At 45.4% G+C, this 24,278-nt stretch overlaps 1 protein-coding gene across 1 annotated transcript in view; it reads right to left on the reverse strand.

Moving 5' to 3' along the window:
- The window catches only part of LOC121622463 (afadin-like), a 93,866-nt gene that overhangs the window by 14,012 nt on the left and 55,576 nt on the right, over nucleotides 1-24,278 (reverse strand). The window contains 12 exon segments of the mRNA XM_041959426.1: nucleotides 1,305-1,484; nucleotides 1,604-1,818; nucleotides 1,905-2,158; nucleotides 2,292-2,694; nucleotides 2,902-3,049; nucleotides 3,415-3,609; nucleotides 3,837-3,928; nucleotides 4,533-4,733; nucleotides 6,696-6,814; nucleotides 8,746-8,819; nucleotides 8,906-8,971; nucleotides 19,961-20,041. Of these exon segments, the coding sequence (XP_041815360.1) occupies nucleotides 1,305-1,484; nucleotides 1,604-1,818; nucleotides 1,905-2,158; nucleotides 2,292-2,694; nucleotides 2,902-3,049; nucleotides 3,415-3,609; nucleotides 3,837-3,928; nucleotides 4,533-4,733; nucleotides 6,696-6,814; nucleotides 8,746-8,819; nucleotides 8,906-8,971; nucleotides 19,961-20,041 (2,028 nt within the window).

The following is a 24,278-nucleotide window of genomic DNA, read 5'->3' on the forward strand; positions in this document are numbered from 1 at the left end:
AAAGGGCCACGACTAGAGCTAAAATAACTACAATTAAAATTTGTATCAATTAAATCATTAAAACTAAGGATCGAGTCAAGGAAGTTCTGCTGTTCAGATGGTGAAAAGTTAATATTTTGGGTGAAATACTCTAAATAAACTTCTTGTCTTATCATCTGTCGTTGTTATGTTCACTGTAAACTTACACCGCAAAGAGTTTTAGAACAGAAGGACATGAATTCAGTTTAAAAGTATAACACTAAACAAACCACATCAACCAACATACAACCACGCACTCAACCACGCCCCGACAGATTCAACACCTCCCTGCATCCTGCAACAACTACATCCACTCAAACTACAGAAAGGAAGAAAATAACGCTGCTTAAGAACTGAAAGGCATGCCAACACATTTCAGGAAGCAGAAGGAATTTGCCTGAGACGTTTTGGGACCATTCTGGAAGTAGAACCGTGCATGAAGGCTGCCGTCAAGGTGCCATGCTAACTTCAGCATCATCAGCATCATCAGCCTGCGAAGAAGCTCTACGGCTTTAAGTTTCTCACTGTGACACAGTTTGTGCCTCTGGAAAAATACACTAAACCAATATGGGATGTAATTATCACCCGACTCAGGATGCAGACCGGAGACACTGTGGTTCATTCCTGCTAAGCAACATGACGCACACGCTGCATGATGTGGGGAAGATACCAGGCACCAGTAAGGATCTATTCTGACTTCATCTCTTTAGCAAAGATCCAGATCAGAATCTGTGATTTCACTGTAAAGCAGCTGAGTTGTGTCTCCTCATGAGCTCTGACCACCGAACACATGCTGAGTGCAGGAAACCAAAATCACGTGTTCAGACACACTTTACCTGTCGTCCTGGAAGTCACACAGTTATATGTGAATGCAGCAAAAACAACATCCTGACCTGCCTGCCCAGAACCCTCCCGTCCACCCCTCCAGCCAATCAGATTTAAGCAGCTCAGCATGGCAAAGCGATGACAGAAGCATGTTGCAGATGCACATTGCAGGACATTCATAGTGGAGCGCCGCCACAGAGGGATTCATTTCCCCCTCTGGCATTTGAAAGCCGGGTCTTCACCCTTCCTCGTGTACAGATTTGTTTCTCAGCTGCACGCTGACTTCCTGTCTGTCTTTTCTTCCTTCAGCACTTCCTGTAGACGTTTAAATCTGTCTCTGGCTCTCTAAGCTTCATCTCCTCCTTCAACACATTCTTTTATGTCTCTCCTTCCTCCAGCCTTTCCATTTCCTGTCTTCCAGTCTCTTTCCTTTCCCGCCAACACCACCACCCCTGTCTCACCCTGGCTCTCTTCTCGGCCTCCAGCCTCTGCATGATCATCATGGTGTCCACGTCCTCATCGTCCTCCTCCTCCTCGTCTTCGTCGCTCTGCTTGGACTCCTGCAGTCGTTTCTGGAACTGCCACTCCAGCATCAGCTTCCTGAGGCGGTCGCTTTCCTCCGCCGTTCGCTCCGGCTTCGCCTGGAACATAAAGCGCACTCAGAACTGGATCGGGCTGCACCAGCTGTTTGTAAATCCACCACAGAGTCTGCGTTGAGTCCTTCTTGGGGAGATATGAAGGGGACAGAGCTTAAACCTACCTGGAGCTCCTGGATCTCCTTGTCCAGCAGGTCGACGATGTGGAGCTGCTGCTGTTTCTCGGCCTTCTCGCGGGCGTCCCGTTTCCACGGGTCTGGAGACAGACTGTCACTGGACGTTAGCTCCTCCTTACTGATGGTGATGTACTGCAGGTCCCGCCTCTCGATGGTCCGCGGCTGCTGCTGCGGCAGCAGCTCCCTGATCACCGTGTCCATGCCTGCAAACACATTTCATTCATCATCTCGGTGCGGTCGTAGTTTGCTCGTGAAAACATTTCATGCGAGAGAAGTTTTGATTTGTTACCGGCGGGGTTGGAGCCACTGGCGGGGGGAGGAACAGCTGAGCGAGGCAGGCTGGCCAGCTTCTCTGGTCTGGATGGGGGAGGCTGGGGCTGGGGCTGTGGGGGGAGGTAGGGCTGAGGCGGGGCCACAGAGGGCAGAGGGGGCTGGTGGTGGGGAGGAGGCATGGATCCTCCGTTGTTGTGAGGTTGGACGGGCATGACGGGGTTGGCCCGGATCTGACCCAGCTTCCTCTCCTGCTCTCTCCTCTTCCTCTCCCTAAAAAAACATCAATTAGTGAGGAGAACCAAATGAATAAAACTCTGACAGAGGCCCAAATCCTTTCACTGCATCTCTGTTGTTAAACTAAATGCTCCTCTGTGTGTGATATTAAACATTTTGAACACCCCACCTCTCTTCTTCCAGCCGAGCTTTCTCCTTCTCATACCAGCGCTGCTGCTCCTCGCGCTTCTTGCGGTCAGCAGCCTGCTGGGCCGTGACGGGAGTGACGGCGGCTGGAGGCGGCGGGAGCGGAAGGTCGGGCTGGGGGTCGTACGGGTCGTAGGCGTCGGGGTAAGGGGCTGGTGGCGGGGGCGGAGGAGGGGGCAGGTCGGAGCGGGACGGCGGCTGGGCCGAATGCGGCGGCACGGGGTGAGGGGCGTTGGGCGTCTTCCATCGACCCGGCCCCGTCTTCTGGTTCTGGGTCTTGTTGGAGGAGGAGGAGGAGGCGGAGAAGTTGAGGTGCTCCTGGCTGGACGTGGACGACTCCAACGAGGAGGACACCTGCGGCTGTGGGGCCCAGTGGTCGGGACCTCCTACAGACACACACAGGAAACCAGGCTCTTTGTTATTATGAATGAAACAGTGAGATCAGTATGTGTTGCATAATCATACATACACACTCTGATTTATTTCAGAGGAACATTTGGAAGCTGAAAACTACTGAGTCGTTACATCAGCCTCTTCTCCTCATCCTCTCTCTCCCTCCTTCATCTGAGGGATCTGGTTCTCCTTCTTCTTACCTGGTGGACCTCTCTGGTAGTCCAGATCTCTGTGCTGGTAGTCCAGGTCCCGGTGCTGGTAGTCTTGCTGGTAGTGTTGCTGCATGCGCTCCTCTGGCCTCAGACCTCCCGGCGGGGGGTATAACTCCTCCTGGGAGTGGTTAACCCGCTGGGAAGAGACAAAAACGTCCAATAAGAGACGAGAGAAGGGGGACAGACAATGAAAGGAAAGAAAGAAGAGAGAGAAAGGGCCAGAAGGAAGCAGACAGATGAAGGTAAGAGGGAACAGAAGGTGGAGAAAACAGGTTGGAGCAGGAAGAGGTGGTGGGAGGTAGAAGACATCTGGATAAAGTAACGTTCAGATGAAGGATTCAAACATTCCCTGACTTTCCCAAGAACATTTTTAAGTTTATAGTTCAATGCTACAAATCTTTGAGGAAAAGCAAACTAAATCTGCAGACTTATACAACAAATAAGTTGAAAGACAGAGCTGCTGCTTTCAGACGACACATCTGTGAGATGCTGCCGTTCTACCTGCATGCTGTTGTGGATGTTGTCGACCACAGGGAGGCGCTCTCTGTCCTCCATGCCCTGCCAGTGCTGCGAGGGCCCCTGCCCGGGACCTACAACCCGATCCTGGCTCTTGGAGGCCGGGATGGTGAAGTACTCCCTGGGGTAGGTCTGGGTGGGGATGGGGTAGGCCTCTGGACGGGGAGGGGAGGGCTCGTCCTGATGAAAAAAAAAAACAAAAAACAAAATAGAAATTACTGAATGAAAAGAAAATATTTGGGACACCTTCCCAAAGCTGAGCAGGAAACACATTGTGTGTTCTGCTCAGTGATTTCTCATCTCTGCTCCAGATACTGTGTGTCCTCGAGAGCTAGCGTCACACAGCTAGCGTCTGCTGGAACATTCCACATACAGACGACACTGGCGTCAATCGTTCGGTCACTTACGTCCGCACACAGGTTGCCGGTGGAGACGGAGGTGATCTTGGTGCCGGGTCCTCCGGGGTACACCGCTTTGCCTGCAGGACTCTGGCCCTGATCTGATGACGGAGCCGGACAGACAGTTGCTTTAGCACGCTTAAAGTCTCTCACTGACAAATACAACCATGTCCAAAATTAAGCAATGAATTAAAGGAGCAAAGGAGTCGCCAACAAATCCCAAATCACCAAAACTGGTTCCTGAAAGTGGTTTCAGATTGTTTTTAAAGACTTTAACAGACGGTGTTATTGCCCAACAGCCCTGTGGCACTGTTTCCATATCAGGGTGGAGTACTTTAAGAAAAACACCAGTGCAGTTTTACTTTTCTTTCCTATTTCCATCGCTGTCTGTGCCAAGACTAAACCCAGTGGCTTGTTACCATAGATATTTTCCATTAATCTATTAATCTTCAGCCTAAATGAGGTGGAAATGTTCTGGACGTGTGATAACGTGTTATTAAACTTGTGTCAGTGGCATCCATCATGGAAGGTGTAGTTCAGTCACACAGCAGTTAAAACCAGGAGCATGGACTGACATCAAATTGAACAGAAACCTTTAAGTGGTAAAATCAACAACAATAGCTGGATGCAGCTGAAAAAAAACAGGCTTGAACATGTAGATTACGGGTGTAAACCAGTAAAATCTTGGTCGGGCGGAGGGCTTACTGGCGACGTTGGGGCTGGAGCGGTGGTCGGCTCGGTTCTTGAGCAGTCGATCTTCGCCGCTCATCTTCTTTGGTTCGGGGTAAGAGTCCCAGCCGGCCTGCGGGCTCTCCGGAGAGCCGTTCTGCACCGAGCTGTTGTACAACTCAAAGCCTTCGCTCTTTGGTCGCAGCTTCCCGTTCTTGTCACGGCCTCGGTCTGACGCTGCACACAAAGAAGGATGAAACAGAGAGAATGAGTGTTTTAGAAAAAATGAAAGTATCACATAATCATCCAGATGTTTTCATTTTTGGAGTTTGGGTGTAAGTGATGCAGTAACATTAAGAGGGAACTCTAGTTTCCTTCCTATTTGCATGTATGACGTATGTAAAGCATTTTGCTGGGTATTCATCTATGACATAGATGAAAATAGAAAACATCACATCATTCAAGCTTGGTCCTTCCTCCCCGGCTCAAGGCCACACCCCCTGCACCTGAGCAGTCACCTGAACACACACAGCCCAGTGTCCCACCTGCAGCAGCACATACAGCAACTCAGGAGACAAGCGACTGCTGAGGCATCCTCAAATATCTGATCGAATCATGCGTTCATGGTGTGTTAATGCCTTTGTTTGTGCGTATGAACGAACAGCTACGCTAATAGTTGGATTACCGGCTCTAATTAGACGCCAGGTTCAGCCGTCTTCAGTCGAGCTCGCTAACAGGCAGAGCAGTGGACAATAATTCAGTGTCATGATATTAACACACACACATCACACTGCCAGCAGCATCATCAGCTCACTGTTCTTGTGTCCAGAGCTTCAGACAGCGATGACACAGACGACAGCGTCAGCCTGGTCGATACCTTCTTACGAAGTTCTGACCTCACCTGGACAAAACCGCTGCCCAAAGGTTGACGCCCAGGAACGTCCAACCACAGCAAAAGAAGAAGAAAACAAAAAAAATCCAGACAGAGCGCAGCTCCTCTGCAGACAAATACACCTCACAGGAGATGATTGAGTGAATGAGTCTATACATTATTTGTTAGAAAAACCTCCACAGGATAACGTTAAATCTACCAGTCCCACCCTCAGTCTGTGAGAATCTACACCTCTAACGTTACGTTTACTAAAGAATGACCCGCGTCCTTCCCCGCCTGGTGGTTAAACCTCCGTCTGCACTGGAAAACACACTGTGGTCGAGGGAATTTGGGAGAAACACCCCTTTCGCGTCATCCTGGACCACAGACTGGCCCGGCCAGAAGACTTCCTTAATGAATCTAGGGTCACATTCCAGCAGACAAAGACCAGCACACAGCCAGACAACCCAGTAAACTCCATGCCATGTCTGTGTGTGTGTGTGTGTGGACCCACATGCAGCACACACACACACACAGACACATACACACACATATCTGGCTGTGGCCACAAACACTCATTATATCCTTCAGTCTGCTAGCTGATTTTTTACTGTGCTACCGAGAGAACAACAAGGACACACTGTCTGGGCAAGTCTGCCTCAGTGCTTTCATCCTCAACAGCAGATCACTGGCCTTAACTAACAAACACTCCATTCACTTCAGCCGCCATACAGCAAAATCTGCAGCGTTTAGGAAGCCAAATTTATCATCTTTTCAAATGGCATTCAAGACTTTTAGAATATTCAGAATTGTAAAATAGCATTTGGTGAAAAACATTGAAATTCCACTGTTTTGTATTATTAGTATCTTAGCAAATGTTCATATTTAGATCACAAGTTGTTGTGTTTAAAATAACTATTCTGCTCGACCAACAGTCCCAAACTTAAATATTTCACTTCTAATGACATAAAAAAAGAGAAAGTCTGTGAATCCTCAGGCTGGAGACTTGACAGATTTGCTGGACAATGATTGAAAATGATTTCTTATTTATTAACGTTTTTGCACATTTGTCTTCCTTTGATTGAATATTTAATTGATCAACGAGTGTTTTAAGCTCTGCACGTGATCATTAAGCAACATTCACATACAAGATACGAAGCTCTCGGCAATCATGAGGGAAAACCGGCAGTTTTGTTGGTCTATCTAGACCCAAACATCACGCCAGAAGTGAGTCTGGGCATTAAAGAAAGTGTAAAATGAGGACATACTAACCTCCAGATGTGTGTGTGTGTGTGTGTGTGTGTGTGTGTGTGTGTGTGTGTGCTCACCTCTGGCCATCATGGGGCTGGGCTGGTTGAGGAGGGTAGCCAGGCCGTGGTAAATGGCGCCTTGCTTGGCGACCTCCAGAGTCACAACTGAGCCCGTCCTCGTCATCAGCTCTGCTGCCCTGAACACAGAGAGGGAGGGAGAGGGAGGGAGAGAGAGCGTGAACACGACGCTTCAACAGATCGAACACACAAACTGTTCTCAGACAGTCGATATATAACACACATTCATATTTAAACCTGCACATTAACAGCACTGAGCTCCACCAGAACATGAATTCAGCTCAATGCTGTTAGCACACATGATCTGAAGCTACAGCACAACAGCAGAGAGTTTGTCGCAGGCTGCTCTTCAACCTCTTTGAGGCAGATTTGTCATTTGTGACTTTAGGTTATTTAATAAGAACTAACGACATGACTGATTAAAACTTGAAGCTTTTTAATTTTGACTGATGATACTCTGAGGAAACAGTACTTCATTATGTGCACTAAATGAAGGCGAGCAGAGAGCTTAATGCCACAGCTGGAGTTTGACATAAAACCAGATTCTACAAACGCACGTTGAATCTACTTCTTCATACAGCAGACGATCCAAAATATAGACAGATAATTAACTTATTGGCTGATGAGTGTTGGAGAAAAGTCATTTGAAGACAGAGGATAAACCAATCAACCAATTAAAATTTCTGAAACAAACACCAATTGATCTGACAATCAGGGCTGAAAACTAACAAGTATTTTGTCAATTAATTGATCGCATTCTCTATAAAATGTCAGAAAATACTGAAAAATGTCCATCACAGTGTTTACAGTAACATAAAACAAATGATCACATTTGAGAAGCGACAAAGTGACTGAAATTAAAAGCGTACTGCTAACAAAACGATTATTTTTAGTCATTACGGGAAAATACAAGCGAAGTTGGTGTCTGCTGGCCTCCAACAGGCACAAAATAAACCAGAAGACCTTCATTATGAACCAGAGGAGGCAGGGATTATATCTGTCACTGCCAGAGACTCACTTCACTTTAATTTGGTTTCAATCCTGCTGTGTCTCACACACACACAAACACACACGTTCTTCAACAGCCACATGTGTGCAGGGCTTTAACCAAATGCTTTAAATAGCTGAAGGGCAGATCATGTGTGTTTGATTGGATGGAACTCGGGGAACGCCGACTGCTTGATGATGAGCAGCGAGCAGACTCTAAAGCCACATTTGGAAATATCACAGGGTTGAGCTTTAACACGAACATATTCCAAACCTAAAGGCTGTAAATCATATTTAATCTGAAGCCTGCAGGAGGCGGAGAGGAGACGACCACAGGGTGATCTGACTGTGATGAACCCCTCCCACCTGCTACCTGCACGCTAAAGCAGTTAACAATTTGTGAATCCAGTCCGACCTGATGCAGACACCAACCCTGAACATCAAGCCCGTGCATGCCGGGGGATAAATGGATTAATGCGAGCGGGGCGTTAGCCACCGAGCGGTGCATTAGCCACCGAGCACTTCGCTGCTGTTTCCAAACACACACAGTGGCTCTCTGCTGGTGTGCGTGTTCCAGACGTGTCAGAAACTTTGTCTTTTTACGAGGACAAATAGGACACAACTGCTTCAATGCAAGAACCTCGAGAGTGTCTCAACCCTGAGGTCTGCAGGATGTGGTTCTCTGACGTCACGTCAACAAATGTCTGAAATTCTCTAAATAGAATCTGAAGAGCGTTTCATCATCGCCCGACCATAAACACGTCAGTACCGTGCGGTAGGTGGTTGAGTGGATGAAGAGAAAAATAACATGTGCACCCACAGTTACTCCCTGCTGTTTAGTGGAGATAGACGACTGGACGCTGTGAAGCTTTAATCATTATTTACACGTGCCAGCTGGGAAATTCACATTTCTAATTTGCAATTGGAAATCAGCGTATCTGGCATCACATTAAATGGTTTCTGGGCACTGAAGCATTCAAATTTTCCTTCCAACAAAATTAAGCTTCCAAAAAAAAAACCATCTTTTAAAAACATCAGTGCTAATTGGACCGCTGTGTTTTACCTCTCTTGTGATAGGCCCACCAGACTGCGGCCGTCCACACTCAACAGCTGGTCACCTGCAGCCAGTCGACCGTCCTGTGAAACACAAACACACACACACCACAGAATGAGTCGCAGTGAGTGTTTTCCTCTGTGGTTCCACTGCGTGTGTGAACACTCACCACGTCAGCTGCTCCTCCTTTGACAACGGACTTGATGTAGATGCCCAGCTTCTCCTGCCCAGCACCCTGCAGAGACAGACAGACAGAGAGACAGACAGATGAAGCTACTGTGTGCGGTGTGGCTCCCACGAGTCCACCTGAAGAGGTCTGAGATCAGTTCAAATTCAGACGCTTTGTCTGCAGACTACACAGTTTGAAAGAAACGAGAGTGGAGAAGTCATGAAAAGATCACAAGTGGCGAACATAAATAAGACGAACGACATTAAAGCCCACACAGAACTCTTCTCCTCAGTGTCGTGACGTCTTTGTGGCCTAGAAAGCAGTTTTATTTGTACTCATGTGGCTTTTTTCTCCATTTTCATTGAATTTGTTGCACTGTAACTCGTACACACATGCTTTCAAACTCCGCTTCAGACTCAGACTGAAGAAGATGATGTGAAATCAGACAAGTTTCTCCAAGAGGCCAGAGAGGAAGGTCTGCAGAGTTCAAATCTAACTGACTGACAGCGACAGTGGGTTCCTCTCTCCTTTAGATGGAAGCACATTTCCACCACATCGTTTTCCAACCTGCGATTCTGTTTTCACAACAGCAGCTGAGCCACGTGTGGAGGAGGCTTATTGTTCAATGACGTGACCAGCGCAGTACCCAATGACATCAGCACCAACCAGGAGCAACTGTACAGACCAACAGCACAATCAATGCATTATCAGGGACTCAATACCAGAGAACGACTCTGTGTTTCTCTGCAGACACGTCAGGAGGAGGAGCAGAGCGAGGGGAGACTCGTTAATCAATCACAGATGGTGTTGTTCCCTCCGCCAGATAAAAAATAAAAAGTGTTAAAATATACTTTGGCAGTCATGAATATACCTGAGAACACCTTCCAAGTAAAGTCTACCTGTGGGAAACGCTGCTGTACGAAGTATGAAAAAGACACAGGCTTCCAAACTTTCTTGAGCGAGACACTGAAACAATCTGTTTAAATACGAGATGCTGTGGTGGACATAAAGACAGAAAGACAACCCAAACAATGCCTGAACCAACAGATGTGGAGCACTGGGAGCAGAAATGAGCATCATGCAGTGAAACATAGTGGGAGACAATCGTTTCTGCTTCCAGGAGGTTCACAAAGCTCCAGTCTACCATGTCTACAGCACGCTCCATCATGATTCAGGCACACTCACAGTGACTGGACGGGGTTCAACAAGTAGTCTGGCATGGCGACCACCTCAAGACCGTTATGCAGTCCGATCCCGACAGACGTTCTGACTGGTTGAGACACAAACACCAGTAACATCCAGCAGCACTGACTGATGTCTGGACCAGACGGAGAGCAGCACCAGAGCTATTAAAGAGTGCTGACACTGAACAGAGCAGGCTGGATTGGAAAAGCTGGTAGTTTCCTGAAAGCCAGGCCTCCTTTTATCTGAGGCAACGAGTTCACCAACATGTCAAACTGAAGCATTTCAGGACGTTCACAGAGAACAAGCAGCAGCTAAACACATTCCCGAGTGTTTTCATGTTCCGTTTCCCGGCTCATGTTCTAGTTTTCTTCGCTGGATTCGAGCGATATTTGCTGCTAACAGTCAACCCTCGCCACAGGAATCTGTCCACATTTACTTTATGTCATAATATTTACTTTAAACCAAATCCTTTCTTTACCAAGTAGCAACTAAGAACAGAAAATGGAGCAGAAACACACAGAAACCAGAGCTTCTGTGTGTGTGTGTGTGAGTTTCTTGTGAAGTGGGGAGGTGATCTGCAGTGCAGCAAAGTGCTGGCACGCTATCAGACGTATCACATGCTTTTCCTTTGCCATCTTGACGTGTTTCTCCTCTGAATGTGAGCAACAGGAGAACCAGAAACCAGACGAATATTTCCTCACAGAAACTCTGCAGTGAAAATATGAAACTCATAATGACGAGCTAATGAACTAACTAGAACACTGAAGACATCTCTTAAATACTTTCAGACTTTAAAGTGGAGACCAAAGCTGAAACGGGAAAGGTTCAGATGGCACACACGCACAACCTCGACATTAAGAATCACAGCATGTCTATAAACTCGCTCATAAAACTGTGGAGTGGATTAAAAAGACTCCTAATTGCTGCCATCCGTCAGACCTGGCAACGTGGCACGGTGTGTGTGTGTGTGTGTGTGTGTGTGTGTGTGTGTGTGTGTGTGTGTGTGTGTGTGTAAAGCCACATCTCATAATGCAGAGGCAGGGGTTACACTCAGGTTAATAGCTCTTACTGTTTGCAGGTCACATGTTCATCAGCTGTGGTGGAGAAGATAAAGACACCAGCAGGTTTCGGCAGAATAAAACCAAATTAAATTTAAGACTTTAACGACCTTTTTAATACCACAGAATACAAATGAATACATTGTACATGCATTTACTCTATTTATGTAGGAGGAGGAGAAGAAGAAGGTAAAAATCTTTGTTTTAAGTCTCTTTCTTTAACCATCTGTTTTAAATCACTCCAATCACTCTGGCTCATAATTAACAGCTAATTGCGTTTTCTCGACATGTTCAATAAGGTTAATAAGGACTTTATTTGGTGTGAGTTGTGGCGATCAGCGAGTTCCTGCAGCAGTAAACAACTTCTGAATATGCGGAGACATAAAACTCTGAGTTTAAATAGGTTCAGACGATCAGTTTCTTATGAAAAACAATGAGCTTTGTGTGGCCTTGTCATCTAAATCAAACAAATACATTCCTGAGCTTTCACTTTGCGGCACAGAGTTTTGCCAAATGGGATCTGAGTGTGAGTGAAAGCGCGTTATTGGAAGCCGGAGTTCAGACGAGAATCATTTCTTAAATTACTTGCATTTTTATCGGTTGTGTCTCCATACAAGGAAAACTCAAAAGACTCTTTGAGTTTTCCAAATCAACTCATCTAATTTCATTTATTAACTGTGAATAGAGACACATTCTGCATTCGTCTCGCCCTCCATCATCCACAGATCTGTGTCCCATTTTCTCCAGCACAAAAGCACAGCAGAGACATCAGGCCTTCAAACTATTTCACCCACAATGCTGCAGCTCTCTGCGTGTTTCTGTGTGCGTGCATATGTAATAATGAGGCTGGATTCATGCAGGCACGAATTTCCTGTGAGTGACATTAAGATGAGAGAAGAACAGTGAATCATTCTGACTGTTTTATGTCTGTTGTACATTACAGAAGGCATTAAAGGGCCTCTGTTTCAGATGGAGCCACAGCCTCATGGACTTATCCAGAATGAGGACTGGGGCGCCAAATCAGGCTCCACAGACACTAGTGGGAATTCCCTGAGTCCCCAGAGGATGTTCGGAGGGACTTTTAGCAAGTTCAAGGGGTCTCAGAGGGGGTTTAGAAGTTACCCTGCTCTGCAAATGTGCATGTGATCTTATCTGCTGCATCGGTTTGATTTTATCTGAGTTTATAAAGCTGCATTCAGCAAAGCTGCCTGTGTCACAGAGTCACATCTAACCTTTAATGAAAATTAACTGACTCCAAGCAGCAATCAGGTTGTTTTCTTAATGTAAGATTGCATCAGCTAACTCTGATTAGCAGTGACAAGGTGCAAAGATGCACAACTTAACGCAATGAGAAGCAAAATGCAGAATGTGCTTCACATCTTTGTGTCACGGAGACGCAGAAGAGAACGCATCGGTAAACTGTAAAGACACGAGCAGGTTGAAGCGTGTCCACACACTGCAGGCTTGTCGCAGTCATGAAGCTACGATGTTTGGGTCAAAGTGAAAACAGATGTGTCGCTTGTCACAAACATCACCATTAAAACACACCTTTTCTTAATAAATCATTCCCACTAAAGCGCTGTGAGGAAACATGTCTGACACAGTGTTTCCTGTGAGTGTGAACATGTTCTGTCAGTGAGTTAGACTGTGAGAATAGCTGCAATACCTGAAGGAGCTTTACTGTTAGAGCTTTACTGTTAGGCTGGCGGTTACACTTAACTACTCTTTTAAATGCAAACTTCGTCATCCTGTCATGTCAGGAAACACACAGCGTCAGACCTCTGCGCTCTCTGATCAAATCTTGTATTGGGACACACTGGAAGTTTGGTGTGGAAAGCAACATGATTCCATCAATTTCCTGAGGTTAGCCTCGCTGGCTGAGCACTCGAATCCCCCTCTGAGCACAAGCTTGTAAAAGAACTGAGGAGTATAACGGCTGAATAGAGTGTTTTCACTCTCTTCACCTCCCACGGCTGCAGAAGGAGCAAAATATCAGGAAAACCAAAACGACATTAATGCATTGACATGCAGTATATGCTCACATCTGGACCGCCTGATACAGTAGTGACGGCTGTTTCTGTCTGGACAGCAGAGTCAGAGGACTGAGAAACAGACATCTACAGCAGATCCACGTCGGTCTGAGATACAGCTGACAAACACCGCTGCTAATGCGGGCTGGCGGCACACCAAGATTACAGCTAACAGTGCTAATACATGTCAACCTGCCTTTTCTGAGGTTATAAAGCACTTATACATTAGAGGCAGTCGGCGGTGTTCAAAGGCCCTGCACACCCACACAGGTACATTCAGTCACTCTAGCAGATCAGACATCTTCTCACGACTCTCTCTGCATGAACTGTGGGTGATTGACAGCTTCTTAATTTTGTTTTTGTTGCATCGGTTAGGACAGGACCCATTTTATCATCCTTTGGTAAATGCAATGTCATGACTTCAGCAAATCTGTAATATAAAGCCGCGCCCAACTTTAGCCTGAGAAGACGTGTGGAGGAAGGTTCACTTTAACCCCTTTCACACTGGACAAAAAACCACTAACACACACACTGACATCTGGCCTTTGTCTTCAGGTGCTACACAAACAAAGCTGATCATCATTATTATTAAATGTGGTTGCAGGTACTTATCGGCTCCAGCTCTGATTGGCAGTGATGAAAACGTGACCCCTGGGTGGGTGGGTGGGTGCTATGATGTGCGCTGAAGTTTTGGACGTGGTGCGTATTTAGCCAGGAACATTATTAATTGTTTCTAGCAGTCAATGGGAACAACATGCTGCAGTGATTTTGTCGTTCATGTGCGAGGTGAGCGAGCGTCTCCTCATTCGAGGGCAACCGTCAGTCAGTCTGAAGAGAGACTGAAGTAAAAGATATAACACTGGCCTCCGTGCTGCTTTCTACTGGTTCCCTGTTTCCTGGGGGTCTTCCTGACATGAAACAGGACACACAAGGAAAAAAAACAGAAAGGAAACTCTCCACTTGCAATGGGAAAGGAGTCATTCGCCTATATTTAGCTGGTTAACTAACGTTTAAAAAAACCTGGTGCAAAAATGGTATTTTCTCCTTTTCTGACTTCAGCAAAACAAAACAAAAGCTGAACTGAAGACGGGTCCTTTAAACAGACTGAGAATATAACACAGAGATATTAGATGTTACATTCTGGTCAGCATGACAGCTGCTGGAATAATTTTATACCACTAACTATTACTGTTTACTGAACAGTACTTTAAGTCAGTTAAGTCTCTACCAGTTAATGTCATTTCAAGATGAATTAGTATCACTACATTGCAAACAGTGTTAAAGACACAAATGGCCAGCATGAACTGCTGCTGCTGCTTTGTAAAGAGCGTTTTTAACACAGTGCTGCTTGCAAATGTGTGCATGCATGCTTGCGGGGATCCTGTGCAGCGTGTTTACACTCCCTGCCAGTGAGGCTGCATGGAAATAGAAAGAGGTAACTATAATCTAGGGAAATACAGTTTTTCCCACAGGTCAAAAATACACTCCGGGAGGTTTCCTCCTTCTGCACCCACTTCCATCACAGACCAACAAGCCTCTGAATCTCACAGAGCAGCAGCAGTTTAGATTGAGGGGATGAAGATAAATCCAGTGTTAGCTGAGTGATTCGCTAACACTTGGACAAGCTGTGGTTTGTTAACAGTCTCGAGCTGTTGACAGCCACTTCTTCAGTTCCAGCTGTTCGGGATGGCGTCCACACAGAGCAGTCCTGTTTAATTGTGCCATTTAGGAAACACCTGCAACGCCATCTTGTTAAAATTAACAAGCGGACAAGCTGACGCCTGCACATGTGCTGTTTGCTGGACCTGCTCTGGGCATTGTTATCTGATTTTTGAAACTTGCAAATATTAATATCAGTATCAGCCTCAAAAATCCACAATCTGGGGGGCCACAGCTATACTTCATGTGTGGAAAACACTGAGAGCAGCTGAGGAAAGACCATGTTTCATCACTCTTACTGCACCAGTCTACTAAACACCATTTAACAACGTGGAAGCTGCAGCGTGAAGACAGGAAATGATTCTCCTAGTAAGCATAGAAGAAGACGACAGTGTGCACGAATCTTTTCCTGCAAGTCTCTCTCCGTTCGTCCACACAAACCTGCCAGCTCCTGATTCGAACAGGTTTTATAATGAGGCCCGAGACGTACGAATGTTCTCTCCTCACTCACACACACACACCTTGTAAACACCTCCTGCACAGAGCTTTACAGGAAAGTGAGTGTATGTGTGTGTGCGGCACATCCTCCCATTGTTCCAGCCCTCGCGGGGGGGCAGCCGTCTCATGCTATTGTTCCACTTGTCGTACCATTCGGTCAGCGAACAAACAAACACACACAATCAATACTTCAAACGCACAGTGGAAACAAACACACCAAACGCAGCGCTTTGAGTTTGGACAGCATGAAAACTTTCCTCAACTCATTCATGTCTCGGTACTTCAGGTCAAGACTCCGACTCCCATTTTGGCCACAACTGCACAAACAACACAAAACTCCCTTCAGATTTCAGCCGTTTCCTACTGCAGTCCAAAAACAAGGCAGGAAAATTACTCCAGACCTTCACAAATGATTAGAGTCTTATGTCAATTCTCAATAATCCATCCACAAGGCAAAACTTCATTTTAATAAAAGCTAATTTTTTTTATCACTTCACACTAATTTCATCCACAGTGCTGTCAGTGAAAAGACTGGTTGGAATTATTATTTTACTCAGTGAAGTACTTCTTAGTGTGTTGAATATACTGTGTACACCAAATATATCCTGATTGCTGCACGAGCATGTGAGACAACTCCCAATGAGCAAAGCAGAAGAAGGAGAAGTAAACTACAAGATTTTTGAATGGAGTTTGGTGTGAAGTTCCCTCTTGAATGAAACGTTTTCATGTCTCTGCAAAACCTGGATTGCAACATTCTGCAAATTTAGCCGAGTTGTGTGGAGGGAATGTTCTGTTCTTTACTGTGACAGATACACGAGTAAACACACCAGCACAGGAGGTGGAGGAGGAGGTGGAGGAGAGTTCCCCTGCAGTCCAGAGGAAAGTTGGGAGTTGCAGAGGACAATACCATGTAACCACAATATCAGACATAAATATAATACTCAGCGTCTCTCCGATAACTCTTACTGTAAGCTCAGAATATGGATACTGATGTTAACAATAAAGGACTGCTGACTGCATCCATATTTCTGCAGTGTCTCATTAGATTTAATTCACATTCACAAGGTTTAAAACCAGATTCACAACCAGTGTAATACTGATCAATTCCACAAGAAGTGAAAAGCAATGACCAGATGAAATCTGATTTTTACTAAAAAGATGAGTAACGTATAATAAAATGACTTTACTCAGCACGAGCCCAAAATGCATGTGCGTTTTTACCATCTGTGTCTCATGTGTACCTTAGTTTAACTATTAGCAGAACGGCCCTGAAAGCAAACAGCCACAAGTGACAAACCCGGAGGCCGTCGCACTGCAGCGCACGTGATGAATCCACATCGGTCTGCTGTTATTCACCCATGTTCAACATTCAACCAGCTGCTGGAAACCTCACCGTGCGCGCTCGAGCAGAGCCTGAGGGCGCATTAGGAGTCGCAGCGTGTGAACCAACAAAGAGAAAGAGAATCACGATGTGAGGAACACACTGAGGAATCTGGTCTGTCGAGAAATGAACAGAACAAACACTCGCTTTATCCCACCTGCACGAGCACACACACATTTCACATCGCTTTTTATATTTAGCTCAATCAAAAACAACACCAAAGGGAGCGGATGATCAAGAAACTTAAACTTAATAAGATTTTCTTTGTCTGTCTTTAACACACACAACCTTCCAGGTGTTGCAACACACACACACACACACACAGGCGGTTATAGAAGCACCATTACCTGGTCTTTCCTGCCCACCACAGAAAACCACATGTTGCAGCCACTCTTCAGCGCCGTCCAGACCAGTTCACACTGGGATGTCCGGACTGGGACACACACAAACGCAGACACCTTCTTTTATCCCGGAGAGCGTTTCAACCTGCTAACATGCACCGACAAGTCCCAAACCTCCTAATTACACCAGCAGGGAGTAATCCATTCAGCTGAACGTCTGCGTTTAAAATCACTGTTTACGGCTGGAAATGTGGGACGAGAAAGAAACAGGAATTCCTGCGAGTGTCGCAAAGAGTAGTGGAAATTTAGTGGCAGTCATTTTAAAAAGCTGGAATTATTAGACAAGTCCTATAAAAACTAATTGTGTATTTTTAAAAAGCTGTATAAATTCCAGCACTCGCGGTGAAAAGGATGCAGTTACTTCCTTAAAAGTTCCCGAGTGCAGAAAAATTCCTCCACGAGTTCCTAATTGCAGCGTGTTTGTTCAGAAACAGTGAATCCAGGCGGCGATCCAGAGGTGAAGTGTCGGCCGGGACGCCGGCTGGGCAGACTGAGGTGGAGCGCTGCTGCAGCTCCACCAGGCAAATACCACACACACACACACGCACGCACGCGCACACACACACACACGCACAGTTATATAACAGGACAGAGCTCAGCCCAGTTTACCCAGAATTCAAGCAGCTGTTTGACTCTACCTGCCTTTCCCATCACGCACGCACACACACACACGCACGCACGCACACACACAAAGTAAAGTAAACAGAGCGAGAAGGTTTCCTCAGTAACTTCTTCCTTCCCGCTCTTCCTCTGCACACACGCTCTGCGCTCACGTGCACGCGGCCACACAGGAAAGCTCTCGCCTTCAGCAGGAAACTCACTCGACGCTGAAGAAAGAGAGAACGAGTCCTCGTGTGTCACCAGGAGAGCAAACACTGCGGGTCCCGATCTGCTGCTTCACTTTATCTACTTCACCAAAGCAAAGCACTGAAACGGGACGCGACACAACTAAAGTGGCTGGTAACAAACAGGCACGACCACCAGCTGATCCCAAATCTGTCCATTCACTGCTAAAGAGAAGAGGTGTATATCATGTTGCACATCATGCACGTTACAGTGGGAACTTTGTTGTTGGAGAAGCCTTAACATAGAATTACGTAACCGTCTGGCTTGTAAGCGCAGGGTTTCGCCCACAGGAAATTTGTTAGTCAAAGTGGACGTCCAACTGTGTTGCATTTTGCTTTTAAAGCACAATAAAATCCTGGCAATATGGGACATCATGGAGTCTCTGAGGTGCATGCCATGTACCTGCTCTGGGTCCGTCTGCAGCCGTGGCCACAAATATAATGTGAATGTTAACGAGAAGATCCAGTTCAATTATTTATCTGTCTTTCATGATTCCATTAAACAGCTACTGACCGGCCTTTGGTATAAATTAGAGGGTGATGATGGCGGTGTTGTTGTTCTGATGACAGCTGGGTTCATCCTGGCTTGACTGACGTGGCTTCATTCCGTCTGAGTGGCTGGTTTCAGCATTTGCTCCACATGTTTTCATCACACGTTTAATACATTTTTTTATGCTTTACGTATCTGATGCTGAACTCTGTGTGTGATCCAAGATTCAACTGGCAGCAAGACAAATGTCCCCTTCTCAACAATCAAGTTTAAAGTGGAGCTGAAATGACTTTTTTTGTGGTTTATACAAATCTGAGAAGGTCACCTTGAGACATCTCACAATTTCTGACATTTTCTAGACTAAACAATTAAGAAAATAATTGGCAGATGAATCTATAATGAAAAAAATCATAAAGGCTGAACAGTTTTGGATATGAGCTACATGTTAGCCCTCACTTTGACATGACTTGATTTTTGTAGAAACTTGAGGATCTTAATATTCTGTTAATTTATCTATAACAGCTTTGGGCATGAGCGGTCCTCTTCATGTAAACTCACTGTTCTTATTATTGACAAACACATCAGAAAGGTTAGTATTAAACATTAGAGTTAATTAGTTTGCCTTCTACAGTCTGTGAGCAGCAATACTGGTTTCACCCAGCAGATGCCACCACTGTGCACAGCTGTCATCTTTTTAGACACTAATAATGATTTTTTTCTCTCCTACCCAGCTCTATTCCTTTCAGCTGTTCAGTTAATCCAATCCAATGGACATAAAAAGTACATTTACAGCAAGAACAGTTGGATATGTTTGCAAAGGTTGCACCTAGCATTCATTTGTGCTGATGTCGTTGCTGGTCAATTTGTGCACTTCTGATATATCTATCTAATATCAGAACACGGTGGTGAGATGCATCATTGCTCCAGGTTTTGTCAATACATCAGAGGTGTGTGAGCAGTTAAACAACCCAGACAGAGTGATCTATGTCCCACCCAGACCAGCCCACCACCCACACCCACTCCCCTAAAACACCCACGCTTTTGTCCGGGAGTCACCCAGAGCGCTCTCTGCAGTGTCACTGTTTAGTCTCTGTGCTGCCGTCAGACTCAACAATGAAAGCAGTCTATTTAAAACAGCAGCCTTTTCTGTCAGCACTGTGCCGCTCAGCCTCACACGCTCACACACACACGCTCACACACACACACACACACACACACACACACACACACACACACACACACACACACACACACACACACACACCGTCTCCACAGCCAAGATAAAAAAACATCAAAGTTATTTTTGGATTTCCTGTCAAACTCATGCCAGTCCTTCACAGTCCGCTTTAGAAAATGTTTAAAAAATACATGATTTCTGCCTTGAAAGAGAAGTTTTTCTTACTGAAAAAACTTTCTTGAAAAGCTCAGACAAAGCTGAGAGCTGCCATAGATTTAGCCCTTCACACACACACACACACACACACACACTTCAAGGTGGTATTTCCTACCTTGGCAGCCACGATGCTGAGGCCCATGCCGTTGTGCTTCTTCAGGGTTACCGTGACAACCTCCGGCTCTTTCCTCATTGGCTGAAAAGAGAGATGGACAGGAAGGACAAACTGTGAGTGAGGATGAAACCTCTTTGACGCGTCTTCAACAGCCTCGGGGAAAGTCAGCGAATGTCCTGCAGCGTGTTCCTTCTGTCTGCCTCTGAAACGTTACGGAGAAAAAAACCAGACCGCGGAGCAAAAAGAGGGAGGGATGAGAAAAGGGAGGGAAGGAATGAAGGAGGGGTAAAGGGGAAAGGGGAAGACCACAGAGGAACCTGTGGTCGCTGGAATCCAGTCAAGAATGAAAACCACATCATGGCTATACACACACACACACACACACACACACACACACACACACACACACACACACACACACACACACACACACACACACAGAGAGCTGGGCTGGGTGACTGGGTGGGGAGAAAGACTGAAACAAAGAGAGAGAGAGCTGCCGAGGTTTCCCACATCATGAAAAAACAGTCTGACAGAGGATTCTCCAAAATAAACAACTTGTGTCAGACTTCTACAAAAGTCCGTCTGCACCGTAGTGTGTATTTTTGTGTGTGTGTGTGTGTTAGCGTCTTAGCTGCGTGTGCGTCATTGTGTGTGTGTGGCCGGACGGCAGGAACACCCAGAACCAAACAAATAACAAAACGACAACCGCACAATAACTTCAACACAACTGTGATGACGACGCTACAGCTGCGCTCAAACACTGCAACACGACCGCACCGGTAGCAGCTTCAGCTACGCTGCAGTTACATCCCAGCTGCAACCATGACAACCACACTTCAAACTGCGGCCGCAGCAGACAAGCATTCAAAGACTCCTGACTTCCTGTTTCTACGCTCTGTGATGATCTTTCACCAGGTTCTGAGGGGGGGCGGAGGGCTGAGTAACATTCAGAAACTTTCAATACCGTTACCCCGACTGCAATACAGATTCCTGAACTACACTTTTTCAATGCCGATTTTAAAAAAGACAATTACAGGACACACTAATTACTTCAAAGGAGGAAGCTGTTCAGAGGCCTGGGAGCAGCTATTTTTACTCTGCTCACTTCACTTAACCTGGATAACTGGACTAAAATGAAGAAACCCATAGTATATCTGCACAGCACTGCACTAAATCAAAAATAAAAACAACTGTCAACGGGAACATTAATAACAACCAGTAGAGGGCAGCAATACGCCACTCTAGCATCTACTCTGCCAAATCCGACCAGACGTTTGTGGTGTGGGGAGAGGTAGGAATAGAGGCAGAGTGAGACCTCTTACTTTCTTTGCGCTAAAGAGCAGCTAGCCTGAGTCTGACAACCATCCACCGTGTCAGCGTCCAGGACGTTTCTCTCCTTTTACCTGTCGGTCTGTAGCAACACATCTGCCGTCAGAAACACTCTACGGGCTATCCATCCCAGGTTAGCTGCACCAAGTTTACTTAGCTACGTGTGCAGGAAAGCAAAAACACTGAGCTCTGTCTGAGTTTTTTCTGCGTGCCTCTACGATCTGTAACGTTAGACAGCCAATCACCAGCATCGTCAGATCCTGGTACAAGAATGCTGCATGCTTATTGGCTCACTGATTCTGATGAGATTTACTCCTTGGGTATTGAAATGAAGGTCAAGGCATCTTTTGATATTCAACAGTATTGAAGTAATGCAGTTGTTGCCATTAAAGCATCAAAGCTCATCACAGAGTCCTGATCAGCTCTGAAAGGGTTACTGGTCGCTGTGCGTGTTCCCGTTGTCCACACTGGCCACTCAGAAATCCCTTCCTGAAGCCATTTCACTGAAAGTGAGGGGGGTAAAATTCACAGTCCAGCAGCAAACAATAACCCTTTCAGCGTCTCAGTGTCCACATGGGCATGTCCGGATTGATCTAAGACAGACTTGAAAAATGTGAACTTATCCTTTAAGCTTCTGATAAAGCTTTCTATAGCCCATTTATGAAAGGCTTTTTACTGTAAAGCAGCTTTATGCCTTCAGCCACTACCAACTTTCTGTTAGTAAAAGCTGGTCTACATAAAGCTTTGGACATTTTTAGACTTTTTTTGTCAGTTTTTATTCTGCAGGAAGGACCAGAACAAGAAAGCTGGTTCATCAAAGATGAGACGTGTCAACAAGTTAAAGTGACACCTTTCACCTTTATAGTGCAGGCATCCCAAACAAATAAAAAATAATAATAATAAAAATAGGTATAATATTAGCATCAAGTGGTCCAAATCGTAAATATGTTCCCTCTCTTTTTCAATAACCACCAGCCTGAGGCTAATATAAATACAGAAGTGAAATGGCAGTGAACCAAAGACTGCTGTCCAATCAACACAGAGATGAAGCTGTCACAGCCAATGACTGACTGCCGTGTTTACTGCTAGAACTAATCAGTGCACAAAAGAAATCAATGGAAACGGCTCCAACATTAACAAGCACGGTGTGGGTCCTTGCACAAACTGTTGTCCACCTCCATAAACAGTTGGACTTCTGTCCACGCAATGCTAACATTCCTACCAATCAGGTAACAGAGAGGTGTCCACAGCAGATTACTCTAAAAACACACTGCAGTTTGGTAAAGGAGGAGAAGAAGATGCACCCAGCCCAAACCACTTCCAGCAGCAGGGCAGCAGTTCACCTGTACTGCGTTTGTTGTTTCTTGCTCGTATTTTAAGTAATTAATAATCCAAAGATACCGTAACAAAGCTAACACATTCCTGACTGTTGTTCAGCTACGAGCTAACTTTGCTTCTGAAACAAAGGATTTCATGAAGATAATTTCAATAATGTTAATATTCTTAAAGCTCTGCAAGTAAAACTGATCACACAAAAAACATGCAAACACACTACATCTTAAAGTATTTAAGTCTGTGTGAGTGTGTGTGTGCGAGAGAGAGAGAGCGAGAGAGAGATGCTGAGGTTACAGTCATAGTAGAGCAGGCATAAACAGACCAATTACAGAGGAAGTGGCTGAGAGAGAGAGAGAGAGAGAGAGTGTGTGTGTGTGTGTGTGTGTGTGTCAATGAAAAGAGCTCTGTCATTTACTGCTCCAGGCTCACTAACTAGCTTCTGCAGCGTGATTGGTGTTGATTAAATTGTGTGCGTGTGTGTGTGTGTCTCTGTGAAGGTTGTTATGAAAAGTAAATTGCCCCTTCTGCAGTCACTGTAATCACTGCCTTCAAACAGCGAGACCACACACGCACGCACACACACTCACACGCACACACACACAACTGGACTAAAATCAAAGCTACCTCCAGGTTTAAACTTCTCTAAAAATAGTCAAACTCTGTCAGTTGTGCCGTCATGCTTTGTCTGCAGCTCAGTTTCAGTTCAGGAATTTTACCTTTTTTAGTCCTAAATCCACCTGGAAACTGAAACACATCTTGACGACTGGAACTCCTGTACAATCTCCCTTAAACCCAGTAAACCCAGTATAATTTACACCTGAATTATCCAGTACGGTGGAGAGGCGAGTATAGCCAGGGATCTTATATAATGTTGATGCAGATCGCTTTCTTATGTAATCCATATTAATGGACTCCTTTGGTTTAGTGGTTCATACATTAAAACATATCCGCCTCCTCAAACTCTGAATGCCAGGAACATTTATGTTTAACAAACAAAGAATGTGCTTCTTATCCTCACTGACATTTGCAGTAATTGTTTATAACAATTATTAACTCAACATTGTCTGTTACCCTGTAACTGAAAACAACAGGTTGGGATGTGATACAGAGGTTTATCCTGTTTAGTCTTTGAATGAAAGAGCGCTTTGCTATCCTGCTTTTATTTTGAAGGCTGAGGATAATGTTGCAATGTTAAAATGGAGCTGTGGTTTTTACATTTTGAAAGACAGATTTTTAGAAATGTAAAATTCAGGGGAGAGCAGTGGCAAATTGTTGAATAGGTCAGTTCTAACCTGCAAGACAAATACAAAGGTGAGACAGCAGCTGAGAGGACAACCTCATCACGATCATGTGACACGATGGAAAGCTCCAGAAACAGCACAAATAACTACGTTTACATTTGAAATGTGAATACAAGTTTTTTAAATTTTGGCCAAAATGGTTGTGACGGACTCGGTGCAGATGTTCATGTCTCAGTGCAGCATGAAGAAAAAAAGTAAAGCGGTGTCCTGAATTCACTCTGCGGCGTTCAGAGAAGAATCTGTGTCCCTGCTCTCTGCCGTCTGAGCTGTCAGATCTACTGTACACTTTAGTCTCCTCAGCTTCTATGAGTCAGCATTACTTCACCTGCTCAAAGTCCTCTGTGGCACCT

This window comes from Chelmon rostratus, chromosome 18, assembly GCF_017976325.1.
Source record: "Chelmon rostratus isolate fCheRos1 chromosome 18, fCheRos1.pri, whole genome shotgun sequence".
NCBI lineage: Eukaryota > Metazoa > Chordata > Actinopteri > Chaetodontiformes > Chaetodontidae > Chelmon > Chelmon rostratus.